Below are 20673 nucleotides of genomic sequence, written 5' to 3'. Positions count from 1 at the left end.
AAACAAAAACACCAGGCATGAGATCCCCAGATTCGAGGCTTACATGTGCTTTGAAATGGTACCTGATTATGTACAATGACTTATGCTAGCTATGGGTCTATGCTTCTCTTAGTCTTTAATCTTTTCCGTTACATCTCACAACAAGACGCGAGAACATCACTTTTATGTCAGGTAGCGGAAAGGGATTGTCGATCCCCCTCGTCTAAAGTAACACAATAAGAACAACATTAGAGCCATGGACTGTTTCTTGTTTTGTTGGTTCATTGTTAAAAATAGTTACAAATGACACGACTCTTCCAAATTTTGTGATCTCTTCTGGCGAGTTGCCTAATCGGGGTTCCATTTCCAAATTCATTATGATGCCACCATACTAATTCGAAACATGGAATACCAACCTACATGGCAGTACCCTGTAAGATGGAGAGTTACATTCATAAAGAGTCAATGGCCAAGCTTGGATGTATTTTAATGAAATAGGTGTTATTAAGCCGCAGTATAGTTGTACACAAACCTATTTAACCACACCGTCATTCTGTATTCCTATTTACCATGGATTGGATTCAAAATCATCTGCTCCTGAGTCACCCCAGTTCCTATGCATAAGAGAGTTGGGCATTTGGACACTCTTGAATAATTCATCACCTTTGAAATTGGTTTGTTTATCAGCGTCTGATTTACTCAAATCATCATTCTTTTCTTCAATTTCATCACCTTCGTTGACATCGCCATCTTCCTCGTCATCATCTTTTTCATACTCGTATGTATCGTTCATTTCCAAGTTTCGGTTTTCGGTGATTATTTCGTCAATGTCGTCAACGATACTTATTGGTAAACTAGGTTGATATTTTTTGGCTCTTAAGACTCTAACTCCACCAGTACCAGACCCATAAGTATTGATCAACTCAGTGAGGTTTGGCAATGCAATTTCAAAAATATAATTTGGATTCAAGTACACATACACTTCTTTGGATAAAAATGTCGATTGGGTCATGTAATGTTGAAAGTTTTTATTGACTTGATTTTCTCCTTGCTCACTCATCAAGGATTTGATTAAATTGACCGATTTCTTGGGTAATTTAGGTTCATCAACGGCATACTTGTACAATTTGTGAGCTACCTTATACAACTGGTAATAATTCAAATAGTCAAACTGATTAATTGTATTGATTAAGCTCTCTTCATCTTTCAACGAAGTCATACACTGAAGCCACTGTAATAACTCTATTGTAGGTTGCAACTGGTTTTTACAAATGTGATAAACAGAATCGTAGTAAAAGTCCAAATTTCTAGGATCCTTTTTCAGTAACGATTTGTCCTCGCTCAACAAGTTGTGCAATTGTACATTGGAATCCCCAACTAACTTGTTTAACCCACCAATATCATCATGTTTGTACACCTTCAAATCACGAGACCGAAGCCAATCCTCAATAGTTGATATATTGAGTCGTATTTGAACAGCTTTGGCTCTAGTGCAATACTTGCTTTGACTAATGATATTATTGAAAATAATACAATTAATGTAATAAAACACTTGTGAAAATGTTTGTACACGGAAAAGTTTATCAACACTATGGATTTTCAACACGTAATCCAAAGCGCCAAGAACTTGAATATATCTCAATGGCGATGGTTTCATCAAGTCATTCTGTGTTGGCGGATACAATGTGTTTAAAATATCATCATAGTTGTTAGGATGTGATTTATGTTTCTTGAATAAATTCCAATCTTTGGCATACAATGTGTTGGACACATCAATCAAGCTAGTAAATTTCAAAATACAATCATCAACTAATAAATTCAAACGAGAGTTGATTGAAAATGACAATGTAGCAATCAACGACTGGACTAGATTGATAATTTGTTGCAAAAAGCGAGGAAATTTAAGATAAATTTTTCCCTTACTGAAGTAAAAATGCAAAAATTGCAACGCTGAAAGCCAATAACTGAGCAAAACGATATCTCCAGCACCCATTGCACTGGTGTCTTCCTGCAACGCCATATTAAATGCCCCCGATTTAGTATTGGTGATTGATCTCAATCTTGCAGTAAAGCAATCAAACAAAAACTCTGTTAACTCATTAGAATCCACTTTCAAATGCGAGAATCGAACTAGTTGAAATAGGATAGCAGCTGGAATTCTGGTGTTGTGTTGATATGTCAAGTTTGATCTCAACCTAAAAATGTAATTGATCAACGAGGGAATGTCACTATCGGTGAACTTGATGTATTGTTCAGGAATCAACTTATCATATTCAAAGTCTGGTAATCTTGGAATGATGAGATCTTTAACCAAAGCATCCTCATCATCAGCCTCATGTACCGGTTCTTCTTCATTTTCGTCTTCAACTGTAGCCGACAACGTTTGCAATTTCAACTTTGTCAGAAGATCATCTTCAAATTCATCAGTTGGTGTAAATGTATTCGTAGTAAAGACTTCTGTTTCATTTTCAATACCCTTGTGCTTCAATAAGTTGTGTGACTTGAAATATTCAATGATTTCTGTTGACTCAGGATTAAGTAAAGTGATTGCATTTTTCCCATCATCTTTAGGACTCAAGTAGGGGTCAGCTTGTGAATTGATCAATAATTTGACCATGTCGATTTGGTTCAAGTATACTGCCCACATTATTGGCGTGTAGTATACAACAGTGTCATGTAGATCGGGATCTGCATTATGATTTTCCAATAATGAAGTTGCAATATCGTCATTATTGAAACAAATGGCATAAATTAATGCTGAAACTCCGCCACTTTCATTAGGATACAATTTGTTGACTAATTCCGGATATGCTCGCAATATACGCTCCAACGTGACAAGATCACCATCGCTTGAACTTATAAGTAGCTCAACAATCGATTTATCCTTACTTTCTTCAGATGTGGACTCACCGCCTGCTGCTGACGCTAATGATGATGCAAACTCAGAGTCTAGCAACTGTAATGCCTTTTTTGAGTTGATGATTTGACTTAGTAGTGGATCGGAAAAATTGAGTATATTGCCGAGACCATTTCCCAACCCCCCAAATGCGTTGGACAACGGACTTGTTGTGTCTACCCAAGAATCCATCTATTCGTAATGAGATCTGTAGTACAGCGTAGTTGATAAGCTTTCTGGTTTGCAATTGTGTGAAGTACGTACAGCTAAACCACTTTCTCTCCTGCCGATTTTTCGATTTCTGAACAATTTTGCACGCATCGGTTTAGAAGAAAACCAAAGGAGAGCCCATCCTTTTTAACAACATTACAACTTGGGTTTAGTCCTTTAATTTTTTATCTAGACGATTACATTATCTGTTCATTCGCTGTAATACACCAGAAACATCACCCTTCAACCTACTAATCATGTCAAAGTTGGTTAGACGCGCTATAATCCCAGTTATAACCCTACTATTCATCGTTTGCATAACCATACTAGAGAAAACGAAAACAAACACAACCTTGTATGACAAATCGAGTGAGATATTTGATTCAATAAGCCATTTCACATTTACCTCTCCTCATGGAGTTAAACCAAGCCCGAATGCCGAAACTCCCCCTTCTCACCAAGCATCGGGTCAATCGGACACAGATAAGCAAAATGCTGAACACGAAGAGCCAAAGGAAGAGGTTCCAGATCCATGCACTATCAAGAACCCATTGAATCAAGGTTTCATTGACTTGAGAGGGCTTTCAGCCATGGGCAATGAAATGAAACCATTACCTTGGAAATCTCGTGGTTATGATTCAGGAAAGAATTTCACCGTTGGTATTTGCTCCAACCCGTTCAAGCAATCCCACAACGAACTAAACGAGATCCAAGATAGCGTCAACTCAACTATGATTGGTGCTTACTACGTTGATCCTGCAACAAATAAATATGTTTCCATGGGTGAATACTCTTCACATCCAATTTTTAGAGGTCGTAAATTGACACTAACTTACGAAAATGGATCGTATTGTAATGCGTACGATCTGACTTCGGGGGCAAGGTTACGAAAATCAACTATTTTGACATTTACCTGTGATCGTGAAATGTCAGCCAAAGCATCGGTCTCATATGTTGGAAGCTCAAATGATTGCACTTTCTTTTTTGAGGTGAGAAGTCACCACGCTTGTCCTACTGCTGCGAAGGCAAACAATATGGCTGCCGCTTGGATCTTTTTATTCATATTCTTGGCTGCATTGGCGGTTTATTTCAGTGGTGGGTTACTATACAAGCACATGAAAGCCAGTCGGAAAGAGAATAGGGTTGCATCTAAAGCATAAATAGAGAGTCTACACTTGATAAAGAAGTCAACTTTTTAGATTTTTCAATCAACCATCTCTTCCACCCTCTCTATAACGAGTCGTATATACTGCTGGTGACAACATTAGCAAAATTGTCCGTTTCAGTTCTCACTTCGCTACGACCAACAATCTTACCACCAGTCTTTGCCAATCTGATTGAAACACCAACTTTACCGCCCCAAACATCTTTACCCAATAATTTCAATGTATGTGAGTTAGAATCACTAGGCACATAATCAGAACCATCCAATGGTGTCATATTCAAGCTTGATCTCAATTTGTTCACAGCATTCTCCAAACTGTCAACATTGACAATATAACCAGTGGAGTTCCCGTCTTCTGACGATGGCAATTGATCAAAAATAGCGGAAAAGTTGGAATTATAGAGTGGATTAATGAAGTCACCGGCAAACAAAACCAAATCATCAATTTGGTACTCATCAGACCAACCGTCATCTGTGGGATCTATTTGACCATCTTCATCAACATCTCGGTTGGTGTAGGCAACAGTGTTTCCAAACGCTGATAAAAGCTCTTCGTCATCCACTGATGGTGTACTAAAAGAAACGTAAACAACACCTGTTTCATTTGGTCTCAACTCCGGCAATGTAACAATCAACTCCTCTTGGTAAAGCTCATTGTCCGGTTGAGCAATAACGGAAATGTCTTGCAATACAGTATGTGGCAAAGTGTTATTGATGTTGTATTGTAACACCAACTTTTGAGACTCAACAAACAAATGCTTAACAACGCTAACAACAATTTCATTCTCTTTATCAGTGAGGTACAATGGTGTTAATGATGATTTTGTCAATTTGCCATACAGTTCGAATTCAGAAATAGCTGAAAGATCTTGTGCATATTCTTGTTGTTTCAATAGATCGTTAGCGCTACTATCGGACCTCTCTTCGGACTTGTCATTCTTCTTGGTACCTTCGTTAGATTCAGCACTTTCATCAGAAGAGCGCTCCAACTTGTTCAACTTCCTATTGTACTCAATTGATTTCAATTCTTCGGCTGTGATGAATGGTACCTCAGATATATCAAATTTTTCATTAAAATTCTCCTTGTCACTTAAGTAGTTGACAAGTTTGTGTTCCAAAGCCGACAAGTCATATCTTGAATCACTGATGATCAAGTTCTTCTTTTTGTGATTTATAAAGTTTAATGAAATTGCAGCTCTATCTCTCACTTCATCATCGACATCGTTCAAACATCTGGTTAATAAGATAACAATGTTTTTTGAAACATCACCGCCACAAACTGCAGCAAACTTGGCTAAAGCTATAACTGCAGATGCCCTGATTATGGAATTTTCAAGCACCAATCTGTTGTAAATATGTCTAATGTAATACGAAGGATTTGAAGTGGATGGACCCTCATCACCCAACAAGTGCAAGATACGAACTGATAATTCGGTAAACTCACAATCTTCAATAAATTCACATAAATTCATCAAAATCAATTGTTTGGCACCTTCGTTTGGTAAGAATTTGATTAAATCAAATAAGGCATCAACAATAGCAGTTTTCAACTCAAGAGATCCATCATCCCTCAACAAATCAGTTAAAAACGAAACCAACTTTTTGTGTTTTGATGGGAATTTCAAAGCCAAGTTTTCAATAGCGTCAATAATGACAATCTTGAAATCTTCTGTAATTTCATCCATAAGAGATGTCATTTTGGTAATCAATCTGTCCACACTTTCCCCTCCAGTTGAACTTTCAGTTGTCCCTGCACCCATAGTCTTTAACAACGTCGTAATTGCCAAAGTGGATACAGATCTATTTGAATCATTAATCAAACTCTCCAACTCCAAGTTAATGACCAATACTTTTTCTGGGTGCTTGATTGATATTTTGTTGATCAATCTAATGGCAGCAAATCTGGTAGCCGTTCTTGGGACACCCAACAATTTCTGTAAAGTAGTGACGATTTGCATATACTGGTCATCTTTCAACAAGTGTTGCAAGTTGATCAAAGCTTTACTAGCTTCTAATTCCACCATATCCGACTTGTGTTTCAAAAAGCCAGACAAGACTGGGTACAATTGAGGGAACAATGCCTCGTCATCATCCAAAATTTTGTTGATGTATCTGATCAATTGAATAACTGACATTGAGTTTTTCAATGATGATCCTTCCGACAAGGTCGTGACCAACTTCATCAATGCAATTTTATCATGGTTTCTCAATTGATAAATCAATCCCAATGCATGATACTGGTACATGAAAGAAGTGGATGGTAAGTTGGAAGTGGCATTACCGTAGAATTCATGTAATTGAAATTGATTGGGAGGGAATGATTTATAAGACTGAATGGTTTCCAGCGCTTCGTTTCCGAATCTTTTGACTACCTCCTTAGCATGGGGCAACAAGTTGTAGGATGAAACCAATGCAGCCGAGGATATTATCGGGTTCTTGTCAACAATTGCATTCTTGTATAATCTTTCTGCTGCTGTGACTGTGGTTGGATCCAAGACTTTGGACAAAGTACGAATGGCATTGGGTTTGTAAATTGCGTCTCCACCTTGAATATCCTTCATAATTGAAGACGTGACCATCAAAATGTCATCTGATGTGGATGACAATTCCTTAATTGTCAAGTAAACCAATTGTCTCAACGATTGATCCTTGTGTTGAAACAACTTCGAAATGGAAAAAAACAACGTAGTTGACTCTTGAGCTGGCAATTCTTCACCATTGTAAATCAACCTGAGCAACCTTGCCAACAATTGTCTACATTTTTTGGCATTCACCGGAGTAGCATTGAATTGTTGAAGACATTCTTGAAACACAGCCATTTTATCCGGTGTATTGGAAGTCGTAGCATACGCATCTTGCTTTTTGTATGACAGTGTAGACATTACGGATAGTGCAACTAGCGTCGATGTATAGGGGTTGCAATGCTTGTAGATGTTTGACTGACTACCTTTTTGTTGGTCTTTTCGTCGATCAGTTACGTGTTTGGAAGTTGAAGAAAAAAAAAAAAATAAACCAAAGTCGTGCATTGTGAATCAAAATAGATTCATGCCAAAAATGAGAGATAAAAATTTCACCAAGTTTTTGGTCCTATTGAAGTATTATTATCACAGGTGGGAAAAGAGTCGGGGCACGTTATGTTACCATTCACGAATATCATTAGGCAGCTGCTTGCTCCATCACCAGTCAGACCCATATTCAATGCAACTCCAAGACTAATAACACCTGCTACGATTGGTGCGTTATACCAACCATTGAGAACATTCAAGGTAAGAACATCCGTAAAAAAGTTTTGCAAAGACTGCTATTTGGTAAAGAGAAAAGGAAGAGTGTATGTTTATTGTAAGTCCAATGGTAAACACAAACAAAGACAAGGATAGAGCAAGCAAAAATCTTGAGCCAGTGGAATCTAAGGATGGGCGGAAAACTTTTTAGTCATGTATATATACTTCATAAACATATTTCATTCAACCATTGTGTGATTGGCTTTGAGCAAGCTTGACAGCTCGACCAGACGAATGCTGGCCGTGCTTATTGTAGGGTGAGCTTTGACCAAAGGACGACATTCGATGAACAGATGGTTGCAGCTGTTGATTCGTTATATTCTCTTGTGAGTACGATCCTGTTCTAGAAGAGGTCAAGGTCGACAAAATGGCATCCTGCCATATCTTGTTAACCGATCCCATCGTCTCTGCTTGCTTCGTTTGAAAAGAAGGAGCATACTCCTTGAATGTATTTGCATTGGGATTGCCACTGTCGGGACGCTTTTTCGACTTTGCAACTTTAATTTCGCTGTCATCACCAATTAAATTCTGAATTCTGTTTAAACTTTCACCAACAGGGTTTAAATGCCTTCTTACGTTTAAATACTCCCTGTTGAGCCTTTCAAATTCTGTTCTTGACTGAATTGAATTTTGATGAGCATTTTGTACCATGTGAAGCAAGCCATTTACATTAACTGTTGATCCACCTCTATCTGGAGTTAACATCCCACTACTGAATCCAGGTACGCCCTGAACATTTCCAGGAGTTACAGGAGTTAACGGCACTATCGTTGATGATATACCGTGCTGGCTTTGATATGAATTTGGATTACTTGGCCATTGTCCACTCGAATTACTTTGATTGTAATTGTGCGAAAACATTAGGTTATTTAATGATAGGTTAGAAAAGTTGGACCTTCTTGCTGGGTCCATGTTTGTGACATCCAAAAGTGAACTCTCTCTTTGCAACCATAATTTTTGCTGTGTTCTGGTTTCGATGTTCTTCGAAGGACCATGCAGCAGGTCAGTCGATGAAGATGTACTTCGAAGAAACTCGTTATAGTTGTTTGCACCATTATTCAAGGGATTTGCATTTTTGTTGTTTTGTATGGGACGCGTTTCGGGAACACGCTCACCACCTTGTTTATTTTGCATGTATTGATTATTCGTTCTTTGCAAATTGGTGAAAATGGTTTGATCTGGTTGATAGGAGTTTTTCTGACTCACGTTTTGGTTTGTAGTCACCGGTTTGGCAATGTTGCTGTTGACTGCTTCCATTGGGTTAGCTTTGAATGAGATCCCACTAACTGACTCAGGCTGTTGTGGAACATTTGGATCATGTTTATTTGAATAAACCTCAGTCACCTTTGCACTCACTGGTTCGATTTTTCTGACTATTCCTGTTGATTGGGAGAGAAGTAAGGAGCTTCCGTAAAGGTTGTTGCTTTGAGTCACATCTTCAGTGGAACTCTGCACCGATGATACAAGATCAGGTCTCTTTGGCTCATTTTTGCTTGGGGCTACATTGCCATCAAGTGGCTTGCCTTCATCCACGACATCTAACTTGGGACCGTTGTTGTACACGACGTCGTTTTGAGGAGTCGGGTCAGGAAGTATCCTATTGATTTGTTCATAAAGACTCGGTATGTTTTGATCAGAATCCAGCTGCGTGGTAGAAACGGTTTCCTGACTGTCAAACCTCTCTGGCCGAGGAGCAACCACATCATCACTTTCGTCAGGTGGTTCATCAACATCTTCATATTCTTTATCATCGTCATCCAAATTCAAAGTTGCCTTTCCTTTGCGCGCCATGGGTTTGATTCCACCTGTTGTAGCTGCTCCACTTAACCCTTTAAGCGATGAGTTTGATTTATTTGATTTAACTGATTGATTCGAAATGGTCTTTGTCAAAGGTTGCAAACCAGTGATTTTCGTGAACGACCTGTTATTTCTCTTTATCGTAGCAGTATGTCTCCCACCTTTTGTCAATCCATCAGTGGATTTAGATCGATTCAAATTTGGTCTGGTAGTTGCTGGTGCGGTGGATGTTGACAACTTGTTGAGCAATTTGTTATGCGACAAAGACCTGTTGTGTGATTTAAGTCTTGATGGATGAGGTTTTCGATGAGGTGTAAGACTCGATGTATTCACCGATATGTTGGATGAAGAAACTGACCGACTTGTGCCTTGTAATGTGGGTCGTAGGTGGGTTGCATTGTGGTTACTCTTGTTGTTTCCTCGAGAGAAATTGGAGTTGTCGGACTCCACTGAAGGTGATCTCGAACGGTCGGATCCTTCTTGCTTCTCGATTCTTGGGCCCTCGGTGGTCATGCTATGATTGTTGACAAGAAAGGGTTTTAAGCTTCGTTGTACAAAGTTGAGTGGAATAATTTTGTCTTGAGGTAAAATGAAGAGACTCGGCGATTGAACACCGCGCACATGACAAGTAATATGGGAGAGACAACATGCTACATGCGTTTGGATCTACAAAGAGGATATGATGAGGTGATAAATTGGGGCTTTTCGTTGATGAGTGCTTTGTTGAGTACTCGATTACAATTCAATAAACTGGCGTCTGCTGCCTAATTGGCCTCGAAGTCGAGCAAAAGTGTCCCATTTAAACTTTCGAAGTAAGATGAGTTGATCATTGTGGTCCATCCAAAAGAGATGCTGATTATTTTCCCCACATCTCACTGACGGTTAACTGACTGACCCCAACACATGACCCTCATGCAAGTTGTGGGAGTAAATTACACACAAAAACAGCTTGTAGGCAAAACAGTGGAAATCGAAATTCGTACACGAGACTTTTGACGCCCTTAAACTCACAATCAAGATCAATAGCAGCGCAATCACCAGTCGGACGGGCCACGTGTTACGACTCATTATTAAATTTTGTGCATTACAATGCATTAAAAATAAGGTTGCGAAATGGTTTGTTGTGGTGGAAAATTAAATCCGATTGAAATTTCCCATTGTTTGAACAAGGGAAACGATTAATTACAGACGAGGGCCCATGTGCACAGTACCATCTTGAATAAAGACAGTATTTACAATGCAAGTTGGATTATAAAATGGGGCAAATTTGACCAAAAACAAAGCACGTCGGTATGAATTTCATCATCAACAATGGTGGTGGCTTTCAAGGTATTCATTCTCCTTGGTTTAGCAGTATGTGCGTTGGCACAAACAATTCCAGGACACGGTTCCCTACAACGTCAACTAATTTCCAAAAGGTCTAGAGACGACATTACGGATGAGATTTTCCTTAACCTACCAGCCACTGAGATTGACTTTATAAACTACCATCTCAAGAATTTAACTGATGCTACTGGTTCCAAGTGTGATAAATGTAAGAGCAGGATTAAATATGCAAAGTCATTGGTTGATGAATACCCAGAGCAAGAGCATTTAGTTACATTGCTTTTGTTTAAGGATTGCACTAATAATGCTTATTATCCTGATTCATGTTATTATGAGGAGTTCTTCGTGACAACACACTCGCAAAACTTTGAGGCGTTTAATGATGATTACGATTCGGGTATTACTTCTGGTACAAGTGTCAATTTCTTTGATAATGACTTCCTTCACGTCATTAAACATTTTAATGTCTCCAGCGATTTGGATTTAGAATATTATTGTTATTTCAAGGGTAAAAAGGCGTGTGATTTACCTGAAACGCCAGATGTGCAAGAGCTTTTTGATATTGAAAGTTGGTGGCCCGAAAAGAAACCAGAGTATAATAATCAACCACAGTATAAGAATAATAGCGAGAGGTTTAATGTTGTTCATGTGACCGATTTCCATATTCAGCCGAGGTATGAATTGGGTTCGGAATCCAATTGTACTGAATATCCATGTTGCTTACCAGAGTCCTATAACAAGCAGCTTCCCGGTAAGGATTACAACTTCACTCAATACTACAAAAACCTCGACCCCTTTATTGACACCTTTGATTTCTCGTTTTATCCTGATGCTCATTACGATGAAAACGATCAGTACATCAAAGGGGACTACTATGATTTCCCAAAGTATCGTGGCTATAATTGGCAAAATGCGCCAGCAACTAGCTTTGGAGCCTACCTTGCAGACTCTCCTGAATTGTTAATGAACAACTCTTTGGTTGAAATTGCAAAGCTTCACAACGAAAAGAATTTCGAATTTGTTTTATTCACTGGTGATTTGGTTGACCACGACGGTGTCCATGCAACTCCGAATGTTACCAAGAACTCAAAAGTAACTGCATTCAATTTGATCAAACATTTCTTGAACAACATTACTATCATGCCTTCATTGGGTAATCACGATTCTTTTCCATATGCACAAGTGGCACCATTGCAATTCGATCGTAACAATTCATACCAATACAATATCGATGACATGGTTAATTTGTGGGTCAATAATGAATGGTTTGACGAAAAAGATGCCAACGATTTGAAACATCATTACACTGGATTCTCATATGTTACCAATAGAGGGTTGAAGATCATCGCATTGAATTCAAACACTTATTACGCCGATAATTTATGGGCTTATATAGACCAGACAACCAGTCCTGACTTGTTTGGAAACTGGAAATTTCTCATTGATGAGTTAGTAGAATCGGAACAAAAGGGACAAAGGGTTTGGATTATGGCACACATTCCACCAAACAATTATGATGTTTTGCCAATTCAATCAAGAATCTTTGGCCGAATCATTGAACGGTTTTCTCCTTATACTGTTGCCAACTTGTTTTACGGACACACTCATAGAGATCAGTTTTCAATTTTGTACACAAGCAACGTCACTGCTGCTGATGCGGTTGCTGAAGATGTCATCAATATGGCATGGGTTGCACAATCAGTGACACCATACACTAACTTCAATCCTTCATGGAAGTGGTATGAAGTGGAACACGAGAGTTTTAACGTCATTAATGCGTACAACTACTACACTCAATTGAATTTGACGTTCACCAATGGTGGCGAAGAGCCACAATGGGAAGTTGAGTATAGTGCTAGGGATTATTATGACCCCGAACACACTTGGCCAGAAGATGCTCCATTGAATGGGACGTTTTGGCATACCTACGTTGCTACGCCACTATGGAACACTAGCGATGTTGCTTTCAACCAAAAGTTTATGGATCTCAAGTACAGATTAAGTCCATTGACTCCAAATTGCTCTACTCCCAAAGAAGGTAGGTTGAGCAGTGTTTGTTTCAATGACAACAATTGCTTTATCAACTTCTATTCTGATAATAATATCAAGTGTCAAAGTTAGACATAAGGGTCACTTTTATAGTTTTATCTAGTTTGTTATAAAATATACAGTTATTGCGTAGTAGTGATGTAGAGTGTGGTATTCAATTTTGTCGCGGAAAAACGCAGCACAATTTTTTTTTTTTTGAATACATCTTGGTCAAACACCATCAATGGATTTGCTAGAGAACAACTTCAACAATTCAGCCGAAAGGCTTGATAAGCCATCACAGTACTTGATACGAAAGGCGAGACATAACTATGCTGAACTCGAAAGAGCAATGACATCACGTACCGTGTATGTTGGAAACTTGTCCCATTTCACCACTGAGGAACAGATCCATGAATTGTTTATGAAATGCGGAGCTATTGACAAGATCATCATGGGTTTAGATCGAAATAAATTGACACCGTGTGGGTTTTGCTTTGTCATTTATAGAACAGAGCAAGGTGCACTCAATGCCATGAAATATTTGCAATCTACCATTCTTGATAGTCAAAGTATATCAATAGATTTGGACCCTGGATTCAGAGAAGGAAGGCAATTTGGTAGAGGTAAACATGGGGGTCAAGCTGCTCAAGAAGCTGCTATTGCTGCAGCTAATGGACAAGAATATGAAAGAGGAAACTTTAGAGGAAGAGGTCGCGGTGGCTACCGAGGAAGAGGAGGATCTAGAGGGGGATTTAGAGGTGGCTACAGAGGCAGAGGCAGAGGTAGTGGTCCTGGTAACAGTGGTGGGGAATACAGGGGAGAGACATCCGTTTACATACCTTCCAAAGATCCTTCCTACAATGCATCTGGTACGTTTAATCCCATGATATGAGATGATTTTGAAGGAGGATTTATAGTGTATCGATGCAATGTAAAAGTAGCAAAAGCAATTGCTCTTATTGCGATGGGTTGTAGAATCTGTGTACGATTCTGTTAAATCTAATGATTATAGGGCTCGGTCAATGAAGCTGGGGGTCAAAAGAGGCAATGTCGTGCACCTTCTACATAGCTGTAGTCCTTTACCAATACGAGAAATCTACAACATTCCTACAATACTTACAGTTTGTCCTCAATTTACAATACAACAAATTAATATATAATTTAACGAAAAAGAATTATATGTGTAATCCCTATCACAACAACGTCAAAACAATCCATTTTGACAACGAAGAGGAGTTCATAAACAAGGTGTTAAAATATACATGCCATCCACGATTCTGGAGCGAGTGATAATATCGTAAACAACAAAAACTTGAATCTGCAAATAAATGCCTTGAGAAGCTCTTGACTTACTAAGCCTAAAAATGTATGTGCCTATTGATAATCTATCTATCAACTCTAATCGATGAATACTCCGGCTACACCAAAGTAATCATAGCTGGCCGCTAGACCCCACCACGGTAAAACAGATGCATGTAGTTATCACCAGATTCACACAATTTGTAGAATGTAAAAAAAAGGTATACTTCCCATAATTGATCATGCGCTGGCCCTGAAGTTTATACATGGTGCATCTTTGATGTACTAAATGGGGATCAATAGTCCATTAGGGCAACTCAATTTAATAGTCCCGCCACAAGACTATTGCGATTTTGTTAGCGTGTTCCCTAAGACCTTGCAAAATTTGTCTTGGATGGAAGATTTTTTCTCCTTTTTAATGTTGTGATAAGAAACGTGGGGAGTTAAGATGTCATGTATGCTGTCAAGTGTTTTTGAGATAAGGGTGTAGAGTGAGGTTGTACGAGTGTGTAATGACGTATTGTGTGTGTAGTGACGTCGTGAGTGTAGCTATGTGTTAACTTGTGAGATGAACACATAATAGTAGAGACCTTTAAAGAGAGTTGTTTCATAAATACGAGTAGAAATCTCTAGTTTATTTAGCTGTGAATAGAGGTTTCTGATTAACGAACACAATTTTAGTTCATAAAATTTTATGCGACTCTGAAGATTTCAATCACCCTCAACAGTGCCACCTACGTAATGCGGAAGTTTACAGTGTATTTCTAATACATACTATACTGTAGATTATTATAACACAAACAATTAATATGGGAATAAACGAAGACAGTCGTAAGTGGCACCAGTTACCATTTCGCTAGCTTAATGAATCGTAGTGTTGTTAATATCTTAATGTCGCTAACAATCAAGATGTCTCAAAAAACTAAGCCACGACAAGCGAATATTCCGCACACTTTTTTTTGGTTGTTGCACGAAAATTGTGACAACGCACATCGGACCAACTCCATTGAAAGATAACATCGCTAAGCAATGTTGAGCAGCTTAGGTTTCAAAACTGGGATCAGAGCAACCTACAATGTTCTGGATAACCCATCATTTGTTAGTGAACCATGGACAGTGTACCCTGCTAAACACAAATCAACCAACCGAATAGTTTCAGTCTTCATTTTTGATAAGCTGAAATTTGAATCACAAGTTCATCGAATGTGTCAGATGTCGTCCTTGGCTGCAAATAGTAGTCCCAAAAAAGTGATCAAAGAATGCTATGAGTTGATCAAATTCGAAGTAAATCAATTGAGTAAGTTGAGACACCCACAGGTGCTAACTACACTTGAACCTTTGGAGGAGACAAAGACGAAATTTATATTTGTTACTGAAGCAGTTCTGAGTGATTTAAACACTGTCGCTTCAAAAGATTTGGATGAGTTATCGATTCAGAAGGGGTTGTTACAAGTAGCTAAGGGGCTACAATTTATTCACAACCAATGCAACATCATTCACTTGAACATTCAACCTTCTTCAATATTTATTAATAATCAAGGAGATTGGAAACTAGCTGGTTTCACTTTTTTAAAGAATCTCAATGAAATATCACCCCAAGAGCGAGACAATTTTTTTATCATGAATACATCGTCATTTATACCATTTGCCAACTTGAATTTAAGCTTTACGGCACCGGAATTGATTGTTGATGCACAACCTAAATTGGACTTTGCTAACGATATCTGGTCATTTGGGATGTTGATTTTTTATTTATACAATTACGACGACAATGAGCTGTTGATAAATTTGCAAGATTCCACCAGCATTCAAGATTACAAGCATGAATTCCGCAAATTTGAGTCGAAATTTTACAGTCATAGAACTAGTCCTAATGAGTTAAAGTACATTTTGAAAAAAGTGCCCGAAAAGTTATATCCTTTGTTTCCGCAGTTGCTAGCTAGGTACCCATACGACAGATTAAGATTGGACCAATTTATAGATTCCGATTTCTTTAATGGCACTATAATCAAAGCCATGTGGTTTATTGATGAGTTTACGACAAAGAGTATTGATGAAAAGTTGGTGTTTATGAAGGGATTACTCAAATTTGATCCAACAACACAAACAGACTTGATTAGCCAATTTCCTTCTGCATTCAGATCACTGAAGATATTGCCATTGTTGATTGGACAATTGATTAACGAGTTGACAGTTTTGGATGAAACAGTGGCAATAGACCCAAATATTGACGAGTTGATTTCATTGTCGTTGGATATAACTATGGCGATCTCGAAATCATTGTCAGCCTTGACTTTTCAAGATAGGGTTTACAATGTTTTACTCAAGGATAGTTCGTCCCTACTGGAAAAAGTTTACGATGTTGTTTTCAAAGATGAAGCAAAGAGCAAGAAATTAAAGACGTTTACTAAACTTATCAATGCTTCTGTCAAGACGAGATTGACATTGATCAAGAATTTGAATGTATTACAGGAAAAAACCAATGACAAACAATTTATGAACTTTATAAAGACCATATTAGACCTTGTATTTACCCTAGCGGCAAAGGAACAAGATCAAAAAGAAGTTCAGATTGAATTACAAGAGACATTTCTCGATTACATCCCATATTTCATTGACAAGATTGATTTTTCATACATGAAGAATACATTTTTCCCACTATTGATTAAAATTTTCCAAGCAACATCGGTGTTTTCTACAAAATTGAAAATTTTGAATACATTTGAGAAATTCGTTGATGCAAAGGCAATTGACAAAATAATCATCAACGAGCAATTTCTTCCAGTGACTAAGTCGTTGAAAAACCGAGAAGAGGAAATTGTCATACGAGTGTTGAAATTCTTTGAGAAAATCGTATCTAGTGAAGACATGAATTTGGATTTGAAAATGCTTGTTGAATCAATTATACCTCAGAGCTATGCTTTAGCTTTTGAGTGCACTGATTGTGATCAAAAGGAGTTTAGATCGTTTATCACAATCATCAACAAGATACAGAAGGCAATGACAGAAAAGAAATTGGTACAGTTGCCTGAGCGAAACATCAATGGTAGAGCAGCTAGTAGCACTGGACAGAGACAAGATGGAGGCAAGCCTAATTTTGAAGCATTATTGGAATCACAAGCCATAAAGGAGCCTGAGAAACCGGAAATTGCACCAAAGAGTCAAGTCATGCAACCAACAAAGAAGACCCCCACTGCTACGCGTACTTCAACAGCAAGATTGCATACGTTGAACACCACTAGATCCAAGTCCGCAACAACGGCAGCGAAACCAACTTCAATCAACTTAACTCAGTCAACTCCGTTGAAGTTTGGAGCTACTACCAATAGCAACACCGCCACATCTAACTTGTTTGATTCATTAAAGAGCACCTATGATAGACCGGCATATCACGATAATGAAGGTGAGGATGACTTTGATGATTTTCAACTGGCTGATGCAATCAACACCAAGTCAAAATCAAAACATAAGATCAAATGGACATCAGAAGCAGATAAGATGAAGAGTTTGCCCACCACGCCATTGAGTCCTGGTAATGGCGGCACATTTGCATCGATGGGTAACTCGACAACAAATTTATCGCATGCCAGTAACAACTATCCACCAGGATTCAATTCTTCAGTGTTGTCACCAAAGGGATCATCTCTGCAACCGAATAGGTCAAACACCACACTACCTCCTCAAAATCAAAACAGTGGTAATAGTGGTATAAATCCCGATCTATTAGATCTATTGTAGATAGGCGAGGCATTGTTCGTGCGACAGTAAATTGTTCATGGGAGGTTACTCATCTTGACGTTCTAAGGTTTCTTTGCAGTGACTCTATCCACTAAGGGTAAACAGTAATAAGAGATAGTTTTAGATTCAATTGGTAGCATATGTATATAGGTGAATACTAATTTTGCAATCTTTGTCTAATTGCACAAAGGTGATGATATTCATTTTTTGTCGTTTATTTTCTGCCGTCGTATAGAAATACAAAATGAAAAAAAAAACAAAAAAAAACATCTGATTCAAAGAAAAGGTAACTTGTGTGTTACTTGCTGGTGGCTAATTAGACCATACAGCTTCAGGTATTATTGGGGAGTGCTTTGTAAACTCCAACCACTGGCTCTTGCAGCAGCAGCAAGAGTCTCCTATTTTCTTAAGCGATCAGGTTGTGTCAAAATGAATAAATATTTCAAAAAACTCTTCTCCCTTACAGTGGGTACGACGTGCATCTGAAACACACTGTAGACGACACAAAACATTCGAAAGCGAAAAGTAAAAAAAAATTCATATAAGGGATCGATACGATACAGAAAGATAAGCTGAATGTAGAATCAAAGAACACATTTGTGTCTTACTAATTAAGATTTAACGGTTCTATCTGTTGCTTTCCCCTTTTTATCCTCCATGCCAATAGTTGTAAAACAAATCTGGAAACAAAGCCAATCTGAAATCTGTAATCTGTCAATGATTGCAAAATTTGTAGGAACGATGGGATTGAGTTGCGGCGGTTAAACATTGCTGGATAGTCAAGAAAACCCCCGTATCAAGCAGCATGCAGCTCATCGTTTGTATAAACCCTACAGGTAGACATCATCCCACAATTTACTATTTGATTTACGCACCAAATGGTATACCCAAACCACGCGTTTTTTTTTTTTGTTCTACTTTGACACATTCCAAGGATTGGAAATGGAAAATCATGCTATTGAAGAGTGAACAGGCCGAGAAGAGTTATATATATAGCGTTGAAGAATTCTCGAGGTATCTAGATATTTATAGACACTTTATTCTTGAAGCTACAGCAAACTAGTCCATTCCAATCCACAATTGTATACATATCCAATCAAAAAAAAAATATACTTTTGCATCTTCGGAATTTGCTGTGTCGTTTCTTCTACCCGATAAAAATCTTTTTTATACGAGAAGACAAACAAAATAAAGGTATAAAATTAAAGGTTTTTATATATACAAACCTATATATCATTCCCACAAGAAGATCTGAACATTCGCTTTGAAAATACCCCAAGCTACTAGCTATCAATAAGTAACCACTACTACTACTACTAGTACTACTACCATCACCACCACCACTAAGCTTCTACAACTTCAAGAATAAATTTTATCACACGTGCACTCGATCTCTAAGATCTTTTACTCAATTTTTCAAAGACCCACGTTTATTTCACTAGATCCACACAACACAACATGGATATCGTATTAGAAGTTTGCGATTATTACCTATTCGACAGACTATATGCTGCAGCTTTACCAAAAGGTGGCAAAGTTGACCAATTCATTCAAAATTCACCAGTATTTCAACAAGTTTCATCAAAGATTTCACAATTTCTTCCCTCAAGTTCATGTAGTGGGTGCAGTGATACAGTTGATAATGCTTTATTTGGAAACACTACTGCCTCATCGACTTTCTCCAATGCATTAAACTTCCAATTCAATGCCACTAGTGTTAATGTTGCTAACTTACCATCTTATTTGTGGTCAAAAGTCATGAGTTTGCAAAACAAATCGGAGATTTATGGATTGAAACCAACCTTCTTACCCGCAGGTGACTATTTCTCAAGTTCCATCTTGGCTAGGTCAAATCTTTTGAGAGAATCATTGACTATATTAGTGATAACAACCATATTTGGATGGTTATTATATTTAATTGTGGCTTACTTGAGTTATGTATTTGTGTTTGACAGAAGAATCTTTAATCATCCAAGGTACTTAAAAAATCAAATGTGGTTGGAAATCGAACGTGCAATGACAGCTATCCCTGTAATGGTTGCCTTGACCAACCCCTTCTTTCTTTTGGAATTGAAAGGATTTTCACGTCTTTATTTTGATATCAATGAATGCACTGGTGGTTGGAAGTTTGTATTTTTGCAAATTCCCATGTTCATCTTGTTTACTGATTGTTTGATTTATTGCATTCATAGATGGTTACATTGGCCCTCGGTATACAAGAGATTGCATAAACCTCATCACAAATGGATTGTTTGTACACCATTTGCATCTCATGCTTTCCACCCAGTTGATGGATGGGCTCAAAGTTTACCATACCACCTTTATCCATTATTGTTCCCATTACATAAAGTGTTGTACTTGGGATTATTTACATTTGTCAACTTTTGGACGGTGATGATTCATGATGGTAACTACATGAGCAATGACCCTGTAGTTAATGGAACTGCTTGTCATACTGTTCATCATTTATATTTCAACTACAACTACGGTCAATTCACTACATTGTGGGATAGAATCGGAAGATCATACAGAAGACCTGATGATTCATTCTTCATCAAGGAAACTACTGCAGAAAAGGAAAAACAAGAATGGAAGAAACAAGTTACTCAAATGGAGGAAATCAGAAATGAGTTGGAAGGTAAAGTTGATGATAGGGAATATGCTGAGGAATCGTAAGGTACCTTACCCGCCACAACAAAAGAGAACACGCTCGCTCAGGACGATACTAACCCCCCTGCTTGATGATAATGCGAAGTTATTTTGTTTAATAGGGAATGGGCAATAGGGACACTATGATCATACGATGAAGGACATTTATTTTATTTTATCTTTTTGTTTTTTTTTTTATTTTTATTTTCTTTAAGTCACCATGGTGTGGTTTTGCCATTCAATGAAGAACATTTGACAATGGTGCTAAGCATCGATGGTGTTCAATTTTATCACTTCTTTTT

At 38.0% G+C, this 20673-nt stretch overlaps 9 protein-coding genes across 9 annotated transcripts; 6 read left to right on the top strand and 3 right to left on the bottom strand. All coding sequences in view use genetic code 12, as the record gives it.

The window, feature by feature from the left end:
* Nucleotides 1–544: 544 nt before the first annotated feature.
* CPAR2_105630 (uncharacterized protein) lies at nt 545–3067 on the bottom strand (the record flags this gene model as incomplete). The annotated part of the gene is made up of 1 exon (XM_036812617.1): nt 545–3067. The coding sequence occupies one exon, from the start codon at nt 3065–3067 to the stop codon at nt 545–547; it is 2523 nt and encodes an 840-aa protein (XP_036663707.1).
* Nucleotides 3068–3342: 275 nt separating this feature from the next.
* CPAR2_105620 (uncharacterized protein) lies at nt 3343–4245 on the top strand (the record flags this gene model as incomplete). Its single annotated transcript, XM_036812616.1, has 1 exon — nt 3343–4245. One exon carries the CDS (start codon nt 3343–3345, stop codon nt 4243–4245), a length of 903 nt encoding a protein of 300 aa, XP_036663706.1.
* A 70-nt stretch (nt 4246–4315) lies between these two features.
* SEC21 (coatomer subunit gamma) lies at nt 4316–7132 on the bottom strand (the record flags this gene model as incomplete). The annotated part of the gene is made up of 1 exon (XM_036812615.1): nt 4316–7132. The coding sequence occupies one exon, from the start codon at nt 7130–7132 to the stop codon at nt 4316–4318; it is 2817 nt and encodes a 938-aa protein (XP_036663705.1).
* A 252-nt stretch (nt 7133–7384) lies between these two features.
* CPAR2_105600 (mitochondrial 54S ribosomal protein bL36m) lies at nt 7385–7627 on the top strand (the record flags this gene model as incomplete). Its single annotated transcript, XM_036812614.1, has 1 exon — nt 7385–7627. One exon carries the CDS (start codon nt 7385–7387, stop codon nt 7625–7627), a length of 243 nt encoding a protein of 80 aa, XP_036663704.1.
* Nucleotides 7628–7714: 87 nt separating this feature from the next.
* Nucleotides 7715–9841, bottom strand: TCO89 (Tco89p; the record flags this gene model as incomplete). Its single annotated transcript, XM_036812613.1, has 1 exon — nt 7715–9841. One exon carries the CDS (start codon nt 9839–9841, stop codon nt 7715–7717), a length of 2127 nt encoding a protein of 708 aa, XP_036663703.1.
* Nucleotides 9842–10639: 798 nt separating this feature from the next.
* On the top strand, nt 10640–12775 carry CPAR2_105580 (uncharacterized protein; the record flags this gene model as incomplete). Its single annotated transcript, XM_036812612.1, has 1 exon — nt 10640–12775. One exon carries the CDS (start codon nt 10640–10642, stop codon nt 12773–12775), a length of 2136 nt encoding a protein of 711 aa, XP_036663702.1.
* A 151-nt stretch (nt 12776–12926) lies between these two features.
* CPAR2_105570 (uncharacterized protein) lies at nt 12927–13577 on the top strand (the record flags this gene model as incomplete). The annotated part of the gene is made up of 1 exon (XM_036812610.1): nt 12927–13577. One exon carries the CDS (start codon nt 12927–12929, stop codon nt 13575–13577), a length of 651 nt encoding a protein of 216 aa, XP_036663701.1.
* Nucleotides 13578–15013: 1436 nt separating this feature from the next.
* Nucleotides 15014–17722, top strand: CPAR2_105560 (uncharacterized protein; the record flags this gene model as incomplete). The annotated part of the gene is made up of 1 exon (XM_036812609.1): nt 15014–17722. One exon carries the CDS (start codon nt 15014–15016, stop codon nt 17720–17722), a length of 2709 nt encoding a protein of 902 aa, XP_036663700.1.
* A 1458-nt stretch (nt 17723–19180) lies between these two features.
* Nucleotides 19181–20398, top strand: ERG3 (C-5 sterol desaturase; the record flags this gene model as incomplete). Its single annotated transcript, XM_036812608.1, has 1 exon — nt 19181–20398. One exon carries the CDS (start codon nt 19181–19183, stop codon nt 20396–20398), a length of 1218 nt encoding a protein of 405 aa, XP_036663699.1.
* Between the last annotated feature and the right edge of the window lie 275 nt (nt 20399–20673).

Source organism: Candida parapsilosis, contig 005569 (assembly GCF_000182765.1).
Source record: "Candida parapsilosis strain CDC317 annotated contig 005569".
NCBI lineage: Eukaryota > Fungi > Ascomycota > Pichiomycetes > Serinales > Debaryomycetaceae > Lodderomyces > Lodderomyces parapsilosis.
Note: the sequence above shows the minus strand (reverse complement) of the source record. Positions and strands in the feature narration are given on the sequence as shown.